General features: G+C 38.4%; 1 protein-coding gene across 4 annotated transcripts in view; it reads right to left on the bottom strand.

Moving 5' to 3' along the window:
• The window catches only part of DCC (DCC netrin 1 receptor), a 1,203,097-nt gene that overhangs the window by 786,064 nt on the left and 401,405 nt on the right, over positions 1-15,628 (bottom strand). For all 4 annotated transcript variants that reach the window (XM_032259518.1, XM_032259520.1, XM_032259521.1 and 1 more), the window contains exon 2: positions 3,278-3,598. In XM_032259518.1, coding sequence (XP_032115409.1) covers positions 3,278-3,598 — 321 coding nt within the window. The remainder of the gene's footprint in view (positions 1-3,277; positions 3,599-15,628) is intronic.

Below are 15,628 nucleotides of genomic sequence, written 5' to 3'. Positions count from 1 at the left end.
GCTTTAAAAATGAGATTAAATCAGGTCTATGGTCTTTATTACTGGGAAGATATATGCCCCATGTGAATTCTAGTGGTTTGGCAATCTTAACCTCAGCAGATATAATATTGATGTATTCTGTGTTGCCAAACAGCATGGTAAGTGTTTAAAATGCTGGGAACAGCCTTATTGCCTTGAAATGATACAATCTAATATGAGATTGTAATTCAGTGACTGAATCCGTGAGCCTATCCTTGTACGGAATACTAAAGTCCCAGCCACTGTATTTTAATATCTCACAGAGAAGGAATTGTTCTTCATTTCACTACTGAAAGACAGAACATGTAAAAGTGAATGTAGATTGTGGGAAGACTGAAACTGCAATGTAACAGGCCATTTTCATTAGCAGTACATAGGCAGCCACCTTTCGTAATAAGGCATCAAAATGCCAGCCTGCTTCATTCAAATCAGCAGAGCTCCTCTGGCCTTGGGGACAACTGATGGGTGGGATCTATGAGGCCAGAAATTCTCAAGTGACAGAAAGTCAAATTGTCCCCCTTTCACTTCATTTGGAACATTCTGAGAAAGCGACTTTTGCCTAATATGCAGCATTTATTCCACTTCTTTCTCTTAATCAATCATAATTAACATCAACATTCAGTTCTCTCTACACTTCATGCTCATCAATCAAATTTCAGACACCCATCACTCAAAGGCTCCAGTTACCTTGTAGCCTTGATTTTCATGATCAGGATGTCACATGGCCTGTCTCCTGAGTAGAGGGGATTTTCTGCATCTGCACCTCAGTCTGTCATTGCCAAAGCAGACCAGGGGCACCTCGAGGTACAGTGACCCACCATCCTAGTTTTACATGGCACTGAGGTGGCTTCCCAGGTTATGGGACTGTCAAGTGCTAAAACCAGGTGAGTCCAGAGAAACTAATAATAGTTAGCCACCCTACCTTAGGTAAAATCTGGTTTAACTTTGGGTGGATACCACAAAGCGCTGTGGACTGAGTGACCTGTATATAACAAACTTTGATTTCTCAAAGTTCTGGAGGCTGGAAACTTGAGAGCAGGGTGCCAGTATGATTGATTTCTGATGAGAGTCCTCTTCTATGTTGCAGATTACAGACTTCTCATTGTATCCTCACGTGGTGAAAAGAGCAAGAGTGTTCTGTGTTTCCTTTTATAAGGGCACTAATCACATTCATGAGGGCTCCACCCTCGTGATCTAATTATTTCCCAAAGGCTCCACCTCCCAATACTATCACATGGGGGGTTAGAATTTCAATATACACATTTTAGGGAGATAAAACATTCAGTCTACAGAATTCTTAGTGGAGACAAGGAGTGGTCTGAAGCTAGATATGGAGGCTAATTGCATATCTATGAGCTGTAATTCTTTACAGCACCACTTGACAAAATCACCTCTTTCAGATTTCAACTTTCTCAAACCCTCACTAGGAGTGCATGAGGGAGTGGTGATTCTGCCCAATTGTCCTGTTATTAGTGAAAACGAGTTATCATTCTTATCCGTCTTCCAAGTTGAGACTAGACTAAGTAGCACCTGGGGGAAAAAACCCGTAACAAATGACTACACTGCTTATGATTCAATTTTGTTTTTACTGAGGACTGAAGATTAGTTGAGAGCAAGCCTGCAAATCTGCTTACCCATTCATAGCTTAAATTGATTTCAGGTTGGATCTGCTTGCCTTGCTTTATGATCAATACAAAAATTAAAAAAAACAAACAAACAGCTTTTGGTCAAATCATTATAGAAACAAGTAAAAAAACTTTTTCTTCACCATGGTAGGTCTAACATTTCCGGAGCCAACAGAAATAATTATAAGCTGCCTTCTAACCAGAAGAATGGGGTAGAAATAGCAATATCATGGATTCCAGAATGGTCAGTACCATTTTGTCAGGGTCTATATGACTTCAATGTATCCAGATGAAAAGAAACACTGTTCATCTTATTACTCATCTGTTGATCCAACATGTTACTAAACATCATGAAATTTGAAGCACTAGAGGGAATTTTTATTTCTCTCTTGAGATATAGATGTTGTAGGCCATACCACTATAATTAAAATAAAATTCACTGTTTTTAAGACCCAACCAAAAAAAATGACTCTGCAAAAGTTTAGCATTTAATAAAACTATAAAATAAAATTAGGAAATTATTTTTTCTAATATGTTTCTATTAAGGAGAGGTTCTTCTGCAGACATAAGTGGTAAGCCAACTTTAAACAGTTTTGCTTAAAAAAAAATCTCATAAATTTATGCTGCCATATGACTGTTTTCTAAGCTAATTTAAGGAAAAAGGTCTGTCAAAACAATGAGAGAATAAACATGAATCTCTTTAAATGTTTCCTTTTTCTTAAAAACATGCATTGTTGATGAAAGTGAAAATTAGCCATTATGAAAAATGGTTATGTAGCTTTCTCAAAAAACTAGAATTGGAATTACCATATGATGCAGCCATCCCACTGACAGATATATATCCATAGGAATTGAAATGAAGATGTATAAGAGATATCTACCCTCCATGTTAATTGCAGCATTATTCATAATAGCCCATATATGGAATCAATCATTAATGGGTGAATGGGTAAAGAAAATGTGATATATATTATCACATCTATCTATCTATCTATCTATCTATCTATCTATCTATCTATATCTATATCTGCACACACACATACACAGACACACAATGCAATATTATTCAGCCTTAAAAAGGACTACAGTCTGTTATTTGTGATAACACAGATGGACCTAGGGGATACTATGCTAAGGGAAATACACCAGATACTGAAAGAAAAGTATTGTATTACCTCACTTACAGGTAGAATCTATTACCAAAAGTCAAATTCACAGAAGTAGAGAGCCTCCCAGAGGCTTGGGAGGATGGGACATGGTAGGGAATGGAAATATGTTTGTTAAAGGGTAAAAGGTTTCAGTTAGAGAGGAGAAATAAGCTTTTAATATCTACTGTACAGCATAGTATATATCAAAATTGCTAAAAGAATAGATTTTAAGTGTTCTCACCGGAGAAAAGAGGTAAATGTGTGGTGATAGATGTGTTAATTAGCTTGATATAATCACTCCATGATGTATACATACATCAAAACATCACATTGTACCTCATAAAAATATATAATTATTGGTCAAATTAAAATTTAAACTATTTTAAAAACGTACATTATTTCTTCAAAAATTATTTTATTATTTCCAAAAGAGAATAAGAAGAAGAGAGGAAAGAAGAGGAGAAAGAGAAAGAAGAATCCACCTACCTGCTACTGCAACTTTTGCTGTCCGACTAATAATTGACCCGGAATCTCCTAAAGATGCCTCACATTGGTAAAGTCCCTCATCTGGCTTGTGGTGTCTGGAATGAAGTATGTTTTGTATCAACAGAGACCCATTTGAAAGTTGCTGCTTCCTTTCGTCCATTCCCAAGGCTAGATGGATGCCATCTTTCTTCCACTTGATCACTGGAACTCCTTGGTCAGACTCTGCAGAGCAGTCCAGGAGGACATTTCCTCCTCGCATTGTGATGGCATCAGAAGGTTCTGAGAGGAAGCGCAGTGCTGTGAAAGCTTTAATTTGAAAACCTGGAACAAGAGAGCAGAGGGAAATACGTTCATGTATTCAAATGAATCTCAGGCTTAGATTCCCTGTCTTTTCTTTTTTTTTTTTTTTTTGAGACACAGTCTCACTCTTGTTACCCAGGCTGGAGTGCAATGGCGCGACCTCGGCTCACTGCAACCTCCGTCTCCTGGGTTCAGGCAATTCTCCTGCCTCAGCCTCCTGAGTACCTGGGATTACAGGCATGTGCCACCATGCCCAGCTCATTTTTTGTATTTTTAGTAGAGACGGGGTTTCACCATGTTGACCAGGATAGTCTCGATCTCTTGACCTCGTGATCCACCTGCCTCGGCCTCCCAAAGTGCTGGGATTACAGGCTTGAGCCACCGCGCCCGGCCCCTGTCTTTTCTTTACAAAGCCTTTCAAAAAACTTGAAGGCTTTCAAAAATGTCCAAGAATAAATAAAAAGGAAAATCTAGGATATTATGTTACATAAGTAAAAATGTACCCAGATGAGGTAACCATAATTAAGGAAACAATTGGCTCCAAAATTTAATATAATGAGATATTCCAAATTCATCTAAATCCAGGCTTGCCTATTAGCACATATCAATCAGTACATGAAAATTCAGACAGAAAAAACTAATATTTTCAAAATAAAACTGGATATTTTAAAGTAGTCATAATTATTAGTGTGGTAGCTAAGATTTTTGAGGGGGACTATTTCCATCTCTTCATTCTGATTATGGCAACAATTGAAATTTTTTTTAAAAATCCAGTCAGACAATGTATTCTATAAGAATAAAAGTCAACTTTAAACAGCACGGGCAAAGTTATTTAGAACAAAGCTCAGATGGGTTTTAAAATAGGTAAATCTCACTTGCAGAAGCAAGTCGATCAAGCTACTACCTAAAATCACAAATCCCTGAAGTGTCTTAATTTTCATCCAAATGTTTCTCATGGGCTTGGAAATCTAAATAAATATTACAGTTGAATTTTTCCATAAACATAAATGATCATAAAGAATCAACAGGGGTAATAGAAAGTCATTTAAGAATCTTGAGGGGATGGAGCAAGTATCATTAGTTAAAGTACACTGTTTTCAAAGCTGGCAGTTTAGCATTTGCCGGAATACTCAGAATGTGAGTCAAAGACCTTGACAAGGTTTCAGGAGGTCACGGAGTCCACCATTTGCTCAGACAGGTGCACACTTAAATCATTCAAGTCAAATTACTTTCAATTTTATTTTGAACAATCTTCGGGGCAAGAGATTCTACAATGTCCCTTGATATCTTGTTTTCAATATTTAATGACTTTAAGAGTCTAACTAAATTTTCTTGCTGATGTTTAATCCCATTTTCTCCTGAAACATCTTGTGTGAAAATGCAGAAGAGATGGATATTTTCTTTAAGAGCCCTTTATTTGTTTGAAGCAGCATTTCATTTCTTAAAAAATGCCCCCGAAGTTATGTTTTAGCCTTCATTTATTTTTCAGGATAGCAACCTCAACTTCATTAGCTTCCTTAATTTCTCTGTGATGAGAACACTTTTAGTTGTACTTTGTAAAATCTTTCCAATCTTCTGTCATTTAAAAGGCAGACATCTAAATTGCATGTAATCGATATTCTCATAAGGGGTTAACTCATACCAATTCCAATGGACAGAGCTATTTCTATCTTTGTACACCCCATTTTCCAGTGAAGATAAAGCAGAATAGCTTCTCAGGTTTCTTACTGGTTTTGTTTACTTCATTCCTGCACACTCAATTTCTAAAACTCATGTTTGAAGTCTGTTACTTTGCCCAAGTATGTCTTGTGTCACTCACTGTCATATATTCATGCCTTTCACCTTGGCCACTCACTCAAAAAAGCTTTGAGAACTTTGCTTGAATTAACATAAATTGTAAAATAATGGTGACCACTTAAATCTCCTATAGATGATATTGATAAAGATCCCCTATGACAGCAGCCTGGTGTCTTTATTTTCAAATAAGCTCCTTCTCCCCACGGGTCCTTTTGGCATAGCCAACCCAATTATAGCACATCCTGTTCTTCTAGCAGAAAGCACATTGAATTGGGTGTCTGAATATCTAGCCCTAGGTCCTGGCTTTATCACTTCAAAATTCATGACTCAGAAAGGTCTTTTAAGTCCTCTGAAACTCAGTTCCCTCATCTGCAAAAATTAAGTAGTTGAACTAGATGATCTCTAAGTTCAACATCTAGTTTGGAGACTTTTAGAACAAGATTGGGTAGAAAGCATCTGTCAAATGAACCCTGCCCTAAGCATGCTGAAATGCAGACTGATTCTGATGAAAATACCTTCCCGTGTCTGCATGATATCTTCCTCCACCAGAAAAGAAACACAAGCTAGCAAACCTGGCTTAAGAAACACTAAGAAAGAGAAAGCAGGAAGAAGTTCTAATGTCCTTGAGTTTCAAGATATTTGACTAGAATAATACCCACAATTTCCATATAAGCAGCATTGATAAAGTAGAAATAAATTTGGAATTCAAGACCAGGCAACTATATTAGAAAGCATTTATTGCTTTTTTGTTCTTCCTGGGCCTATATTTTAAACACAACCTCATGTTGCGTGCCTTATTTATGTCACAGAACACATAATACATTTGACACAGCTGTTTATGACAGCATGTTAATGAGCATATGTGCCCATTATCACAAATAAATAATCCACTTAGTCTGCAACAAGGAGGTTATGACAGTCTTCAGTGCTGTGAGTACATAGATCAATTTTTCTTTAACACAATTACCCTTGTAGTTTGCTGGCAATTTGAGCCTTTTGTACTCTTTATAACAATTACATTTTGAATATATGGCTCTGAGATATAGATATCTCACTGCTTTAAGCAACTTGCATTAGGGATTAGTTTTACAGAAAAGATGGATCCTGGTGAATCAAGATAATTGAGAAATAGAAGATATGATTCCATTAGTCGCCTTTTCTATGTTTCAGCTCATATTAGTGATAGTGGCAGCAGGCAAAAAAATTCCCAGGCAGACAGGGGCGGGTCCCCGGTGAAACCCAACCTTCAAGACAAAAATAGCCTGAAGCCTGAAAACTGGGCTGCTGGTCCTGGATGGAGTCTGTGACCAGAGTGAGAACTTCTATTCCTGTCTGCATGTTCTTTCCTGATTGGTTCTTTCTGAATAATTCCTTTTTTTTTTTTCTTTTTTGAGGGGGATGGAGTCTGGCTCTGTCCCCCAGGCTGGAGTGCCATGGTGCGATCTTGGCTCACTGCAACCTCCGCCTCCTGGGCTCAGATGATTCTACTGCCTTAGCTTCCTGTGTAGCTGGGATTACAGTCATGGCGACCAAGGCTGGCTAAGTTTTGTATTTTTAGTAGAGATGGACATGTTGGCCATGGTTGGCCAGGTTAGTCTGTTCACCTCAGCCTTCCCAAGTGCTGGGATTACAGGGATGAGCCATTGGGCCCAGCCTGAATAATGCTTTTTAAGCAATAAAATGTTGCCTTTTCCAAGGCTACCTACAGCCTGCACCTCCCCCATTCTGATCCTATAAAAACTCCAGATTCAGCCACACCTGGGGACTACCCACTACAGGTCCCCTCTCCACTGAGAGATGTTCTATCACTCAATAAAACTTGTCTCCACCTTGCTCACTCTCCAGTTGTGCAGATAACCTCATTGTTCTTGATGTAGGACAAGAAGCTGGGATCCACTGAACAGCAGGTGCAAAAAGAGCTGTAACACTGTAGCCCTCCCACCCTCCACTGATACCAGGTGGCCACCTAAGGTGACAGGAAGCAGCAGTGGGGCCAGGCCAGCCCAAGAGCTGCGGGCCAGAGTAGGGCAGTAGGACTGAATAAGCTGTAATATGGAGGAGCTAAAACACATTCCTGCCCACCCCTTGCCCCGTTGGCTGTGCTGCATATGGTGAGAAAGAGAGAAGAGCTGCACCTCTTCTGGAGGCCCAGACCTTGGGACTCCCCGAGCCAGAGCTCTGACACACCCTTGTTTGCTGAACTATGGGAACAAACAATGACATGCTGTAACACCCCTTTGGGGCTCTGTGGTTGCTGGTGTCTCCAAGTTTTCTGGGTGTCACCATGTTCCCCTGGTCCAGACACCAGCACCCAAGGCAGAAGCTTCTTTCAATATGTCTGGTCCAGCTGCCACGACACAAGGAACCAGCACCTGTGCTGGCACCTAAAACTGCCCACCCCAACGCAGCAGCTGGCGCACCTGGCTGTGTCTTGTGGCTGGACCCCACATTCACTCACTCACACACCCCTCCCCGCTCCATGCCTGGCATGCCTGTGGTGGCATGGTATCTGGGGTGGTAGCTGAGTACAGCCTGTCAGGCTGAGTGGGCAGAACAAGTCCAGTGGTCAGCTCGGAGCCCAGTGAGGCCCAGGCGGGAGTGCTGCCTGTGGGAGATTTCCAGTTGGTGAAGCAGCACTGAGAAAAATCCTGTGTCATTAGGCAGGCCTAAGAAATGCCCCACGGACACATTACACTGACATCGATTTTGGTTCCCCTCGACCCTTTCTCTTAATGTACTAGTTCCATTTGGAGACATTTTGCCCACCAGTGTATAATTTCTTTCTTTTTTCTTTTTTTTTTTTTTTTTTTCTTCACAGAGTCTTGCTCTGTCGCCAGGCCAGAGCACAGTGGCGTGACCTCGGCTCACTGCAACCACCACTTCTTGGGTTCAAGCAATTCCCCTGCCTCGGCTCCCAAAGTGCTGAGATTACAGGCACGACCCATCACGGCTGACCATAATTTCTTAATATGAAATAATTTTATAAAATTACTTCATCCAAGGATTAATCTTAAATCAACTACACTGATTTAATGTATGAAGAGCAGAAGACAGATGATAAAACTGAAGAAGACAAAGAAGAGGTAGAAAAACTTTGGAGCCCGGGCGCGGTGGCTCAAGCCTGTAATCCCAGCACTTTGGGAGGCCGAGGCGGGTGGATCACGAGGTCAAGAGATCAAGACCATCCTGGTCAACATGGTGAAACCCCGTCTCTACTAAAAATACAAAACATTAGCTGGGCATGGTGGTGCGTGCCTGTAATCCCAGCTACTCAGGAGGTTGAGGCAGGAGAATTGCCTGAACCCAGGAGGCAGAGGTTGCAGTGAGCCGAGATCGTGCCATTGTACTCCAGCCTGGGTAACAAGAGTGAAACTCTGTCTCAAAAAAAAAAAAAAAAAAAAAGCTGTAGTTTGGACGTAGGTACTCCGAGTTCAATAACAGTGTAGACCTCCTGGAAAATGGATGAAATGAGGTCATGGGAAAGCAACAGAAGAACTCATTTTGAGAATCAAAACTAAACTTCCCATTTTACAATGCTGCAGAAAATTTTACATTAGAATTACAACAGTGAGGATTTCATTCAGGAGAAAGCCTAATGGATAAGTTTGTTTTGTTTGGTTTTAATTTTAGGATGTCCAATGGCCATTCCCTTGAACCTTCAAGCAGTTCCATTTCCAAGACTTGCTTCGTAAAAGAGGCAATCCTTTTAACTCTGCTATAAAATTACTTAAGGCAACTATAATATATTTTGGAGAAACAGACTGGAAAGTTCCAAAATCCCATCCATTAAGAAACTTGTACAACAAAGTCTGACATCAGAGTTCACCATAAAAATAATGAGTTTTTCCAGCTCTCTCTCATTCCAAATGTTGGTTTGGGAAGATTTCTAAATCTTTGGTTACAGTGTAGGCATAAAGCCATATAGGCATTTAATCATTGGCTACATTTTCTTATCTATATTGGTCTGAGGAAAACTAATTAAGTGTCAGGTTGTCATCGGGCCTTCTCCCCTTCTTACACTTCCTCCTTGCCCAACTCCTCTTTCTTCTCCTCTCCTTCTCCTTTCTTTTTTTTTTTTAGTCTGTTTATTGATAGTTTGTAAGCAGATACCAAGATAGCAAAACCTTCCATACTTCCTGATGAGGATATAAAAGAAAGCTTACTCTTAAGGAGTAAACCAAGGAAAAAATGTTATTATCGATTTGTTTTAATTTTCTCAAACATAAATAAGCATCAGTGCTTCTCAATTTTGGTGTGTAACAGAATCTTCTGTAGAAACGCGCGCACACACACACACACACAAATACAAAGCCCAGGTGTTGTTCTATCTCAGTGAGGCTGTTTTCTTTACTAGCTCCCCAGGCGATTCTAATATATACCAAAGTTTAATAAGTCTATGGTTTCATATTTACACAAGATAACACTATGATGTGTTACTCCATAATAACTTCTTTTTTAAAATAATGTGGTTGTTTACTCAATGGTACATTCTTTTTACTTATTAGAGTTGAATCGTTTTTTTATTCCTGGAGTCTATTAACTGTCAGATTCTCTTTATTGGAATTTATTGTCATGACAAACACTTAGATAAATAGTGATTTTGTCAATTCATGCTGAATACCTCTTGGTTTAGGAACTTCATGTTATCTGTTATTTTTAAAGAATAGTCCACGTACCATGATCAAAAACAGTCAGTACACCATGCATATCAGGAATAACACTGCCAAGGACATTTCAAGTTTATATTAATTGAGTATCTATATGTAGAGAATAGTCTTAATATATTTTAGAAACTCATCAAAATGATCAAATAGTACAAATGTTTCTCTAAGCTTAAGTTCCCTTGTGTTTGCTCTCTTTATCATATTCTTGTTAGCTCTAAAGACTGTTCAGTCACAGAGGCAAACTAACTGAAAATGAGGTTTTTAAGGTATGACATTTTATCTACAATCTCAAACACTGTTAAGTGTAAAAAATAATTCTCCGTGGAGTCAGAAATCTCTTTCCACGTCCAAAATGTAAAAGCTTCTGGTTAAGGCAATATAAGCTCAAAATGAAATTTATAAAAAGTAGCATGGAAGTGGGGGGAAAAAGCTCCTAAAAGATTGTGAGATTAGAAAATGTCATACAAATCCCCATAGAATTTGCTATGCATATTTTTTTGCTTAAAATTACACAAATGTTAATTTTGGGATGCTTAGAGTTTCTGATGATCACTGAATCTTCATATCAACCCAGAAAACCATGCCACCATCATCTCTTAGAAACAGATGCTATCACATTTGCTTCTTTTTGTTTAAGACTAATAAAGAGACCTCCATTGAGGGAAATGAAAACAATTATATGAATGATGCAATATAATCTACTTTCAGTTTATTTAATATCGATTACATGTGCAACTGTAACTCTGGTCTTTAGCCGTGGAAAAAAAAATTATAATACTTGTGAGGCAATGCAATGGAGCAGGAAATTTAAGAAACAAAAACAAGCAAACATGAATTAACAGAATCCATAAGCGTATGTTAATGTCTCTGGGTTTGGTTATATCAGAATACATATTCTGAAACAGTGGTTCTCAAAGTATGGTCCCGAGACTAGCAACAGCAGCACCTCCTGGGAACCTGCTGGAAATGCATAATGTTAAGTAGAACAATGGTTGTTAGAGGCTGGCAAGGGTGAGGAGGGGATAGAGAGAAGTTAGTTAAGGATTACAAAATCACGGTTAGACAGGAATAGTAATTTCTAATTCTCTGTAGCACTGTAGGGCGACTAAAGTTAACAACGATTTAATATATATTTTCAAACATCTGGAAGAGATGATGTTGAATGTTCCCAACACAAATAAATGATAACTGTTTGAGGTGATATATATGCTAATTACCCAGATTTGATCACAAACCTTATAAATGTGTGCAACTATTATGTGTCACTTAAAAAAAATTGGCCTGGCACAGGGGCTCACGACTGTAATCTCAGCATTTTGGGAGGCCGAGGCAGGCGGATCACAAGGTCAAGAGATTGAGACCATCCTGGCCAACACGGTGAAAGCCTGTCTCTACCAAAAATGCAAAAATTAGCTGGGCGTGGTGGTGTACGCCTGTAGTCCCAGCTACTCGGGAGGCTGAGGCAGGAGAATTACCTGAACCTGGGAGGTGGAGTTTGCAGTGAGCCAAGGTCAAGCCACTGCACTCCAGCCTGGAGCCTGTTGACAGAGCAAGACTCTGTCTCAAAAAATATACATATAATAATTAATTAATTAATTAATTTAAAATGAACAATTCTAGGCCCTGCACCATACCTACCCAATTAGAAACTGGCAGTAGAGCCCAGCAATCTTTACTTTACAAGGTCTTCCAGGGAACTCTCATGTTAACTAAAGCTCAAGAACTTTGCTCTAAAAGCTCTGGTAGTGTGGATTGGAGCAAGGGGGTTCTTATATCCCTTGGACTGTCTTGTCATGATTTTCCATGTTTAAGGAATTTATGTAATTTGGGTTGATTATTTTTCTAAGTTAGTAGGTAAAGTTAGAAGGATAATCTAGAAAGGCAAATAATTGAACACTTATTTCAACACATATTTTATTAATATTTATTATATATTCCTCTTTGAAAGGCTGAAGTGAAGAAAGGATCTGTTTAAAATACCTAATCTTTTCTCTATTACAATCAGCACACGGTTTGGTCCCCAGATGGCCTTACCCCCATTAAGCAAAATTAAACTTCCATGGTCATTAGACATTTAGAATACTCCTTGAAATATTCGCAATTCTTTACATAGTGGGCTATAAGAGGATTTCTTGTAAACAGTAACAATAGCTACAATCCTCTTCCACAAGAGGATTCTTTATCACATTGCCTTCCTTTTCTTCCATTTCAGTTCCATAATCGTAGTCTTTTAAAACATCAGTGCTCTAGATATTTACCTGGCTGATCTGTTCCTTAGTCTAGTTTAGCCTCTAGATGGGAAAATCACAATAGCCATTTACTGTACTGGAGCCTGAGGGTGCGGTGTGCTTTCTGTATTTCCCATTAATACAAGACTTTAACTTCAGCTACACCAGAGAGAAAAAGTGTACACTCACCAAAGGACAAGCATCTATGACACTGGGGTTTCTGTGAAGCACTGTTGCCATTTTATTCAGTTTGATAAGACATTAAAAAAATATTGTCAGAACATATGGTCATATTTTTAAAAGATTACCTTCATTCCTCAGTTGCCAGAGACTAATATTTTAAAGCCATTTAAGACAAATTTTTATTACTAAAAAATAAAAAATCAGAAATGAATTGAGTTTTATAAAATTAATTCCTGAACTTAAATAATGTAAAAAAAAAAAAAAAAAAAAAAAAAAGGCCGACCAGGAAAGAAAAGGTATGTATTTTACTGTGAGAATTTATTAAGGGTCATTAAAACATAGGGAAGCTATGGATGAAATTTTAAGTGAAAAATTTAAAAGGAAAAGTCAAAGTTCACCCTCATTAGAGTTGCCAGATTTAGCAAACAAAAATTAAGGACACAACTTATACTTATTGCAATTTCATATAAAAAACAAATTTAGCACAAATTTTGGTATAAACATGTCCTAAATTCTTATACTAAATAAATATTGCATAAGATCAACTTATACTAAAATATTATTTGTTATTTACTCAAAATCAAATATAACTGAGCATACTGTATCTTCTCTAGAAAACCTACCTTCCATGAAATTCTCTCTTAAAACCATAGCTAAAGTAAGCAACTAGCAAATAAATTACTACTATGCTCCTCAGTTGTCACATATCTATAGAAGGGTAAGTTCTTGGAAAGCTAGCATCACCGAATCAGGAAAAGTGATTTTAGTGTCAGGACATTTGCTGACCTAGTGCAACACCCACCAAATCTTCTCACCAAAAGGGTCCTGAACCAATTTGCCCTTGACACCGTGATTCTACTTCTTCTTATCCATTTACAAGGAACTAAATTTGGAAATATAAAGGTAAGATGTGGAGTTCATGAAGCAACTGTCCCAGCTGAAATCTGTTAATGAGCCTATACAGAGGCTCCACATCTGACATTCCGAGCACATGGCAACTTTCACAAAGCTCAAGAAGCTTTGTAGAGATCTGAGGTTTTTAAAGGGCAAGAAGCGTGTGCCCCAGGCAACTACCTCAGTGTCTTCTGGCTAAATCCAATGGTAAAGAACAGTAATAAGGGCCATGTTGGAGTGGGGGAGTAACTTCCTCATTCCTTTCCTGCTCCAAGAGCTAACTCTCTAAACCGCAGTTTGATGTTGCTGTGTGATACTGGTCAAATTGTAAAGAAATTTTTTTTTCCAACCCAACAAGTAACATTTCCGGACATCTAAGTTATCATTCCCAGGACTCATACAAAATTAACACGAAAAAGAGAAACTTGGATGTATTGCTTAAACTGCCCTGAGTTTGAGCCTTCTTCCCTCTCAGTTTGACAAAATGTAAGCTAGCTTTCTCTTCTGTGGTGATTTTCATCAGTCTTTCTCTAAGTAGAGAGAGGGATGGCATTTTATAAATGCAGAACTGTCAACTAAAACACTAAGAAGTGTTCTTGTGAGTATTTACAAAAAGTGTGATTTAAGGAGTACCCGGTGCATGGAATCATCTTCATTTTGATGGCAGCCACGTAGGGAAACTTTGGAGATGCCATTAATTGTGGAGTGACCGATCAACTTTTAGAAACCTCTTATCAAGTTATCCATATTTACTGTATACAATATAAAAATATGAACATAAAACCATATATTATAATAATTGTTCATAACCCTGCTTATCCAATAAGGATCACTTTAACAGAAACTGTTAAAGTTTCTATGTGTTTCCTTCCAGGAAATTATTTATTTCTTTATTTATAAAGATTTGCTTTATTACCCACATGCTTGTGACCACATTTTATATTCAAATTTGATTCTTGTTATTGTAAGGATCCTTCTATACCCATTCTTAATTGGATGTTTTCCATTAATTTTCTCAAAGAAGAACTCATTTGTAATATATGTCATACTTTTCACTCCTACTTGGAAAACTGCTTGCTTTTTAGTGGCACATTTATTGTAGCACTTTGTCAATAAGCCTATTAAGTTTGAAATTTTGCTTTAAAGGCCAAAGGAAAAATACTGCATTGACAAAATGCAATTGAAATAATAAACTTTGTAATATTATTCTGTTTTTACTGTAATGCTTATTGGTGTAAAAGATCTTAAAAATATCTTCATGCATTTCTTCATCCATCTAATATTTATGGAGCACCAATCGTATCAGGCATTATTCAAGGCTGAGAATAATACAGTAAAACAAACAGCCTAATATTCCCTATTGTTCTAGGTTTTATATTCTAGTAGGAAGGAACAGACAATAAAGAACTAACTGAGCAAATATGTACGATGTCAGAAGAGACTAAGTACTATAAAGGAAAACCAAGAGGGAAAGGGAGAAGTTGCAGGATTTGGAGAAGGTTTCGTTGAAGAGCAAAGACCTGAATATTGTGAAGAAGGATATGGCTGTAGTCTGCTTACACCGCCATAACAAAATACTATAGACTGGGTGGCTTTAAAAAGATGTATTTCCCACAGATTTAGAAGCTGGAAAGTCCAGGATCAAGGTGTTAGCAAGGCAGATCTCATTCTCACACCTCTTTTCTTGGCCAGTAGGCAGCCACTATCTAGCTGTGTGCTCACATGACCTCTTCTTTGTTCATGGGGAGACAGAGAGCTCAGACGTCTTTTCTTTTTCTTATAAGAAAAGTAATCCTATCATTGGGGCCTTACCTTTATGACCTGGTCTAGCCCTAATTATCTTTCCAAAGTCTCACCTCCTAAAACTGTAACATTGGGAGTTAGGATTTTGACCCATGAAATCTGGGGGATGCAAACTCTCAATTCATCACAGACATGGAGCAGGTATATAAGGAAAGAACTCCACAGGGAGAGGACGCTAAGTCACACAGGCAGGTGTGACCAGCCCATCCCAGGAATAGCAGGGAAGCCTGCAACTGGGTTGGACTGAATGACAGAGTTCCAGCAAGCAAGGTCTGAGAGGTCACAGTGAGGTTGCAGAGGCAAATGAAAACATTTTGCTTTAACTCTGACAAATTTCCAGAAGAGTTTCAATGAGGAGAGCATAAAGACCCAACTTATGAAAGCAGTAGTTGTCAATGGAGGAGCAATTTTGCCCCCCAGGAAACATCTGGCTATGTCTGGAGGCATTTCTGGTTGTCACAGCTGAGAGGGGGTTACTGGCA

This window comes from Sapajus apella, unplaced genomic scaffold, assembly GCF_009761245.1.
Source record: "Sapajus apella isolate SASKATOON/1434 unplaced genomic scaffold, GSC_monkey_1.0 scaffold109, whole genome shotgun sequence".
Lineage (NCBI taxonomy): Eukaryota > Metazoa > Chordata > Mammalia > Primates > Cebidae > Sapajus > Sapajus apella.
Note: the sequence above shows the minus strand (reverse complement) of the source record. Positions and strands in the feature narration are given on the sequence as shown.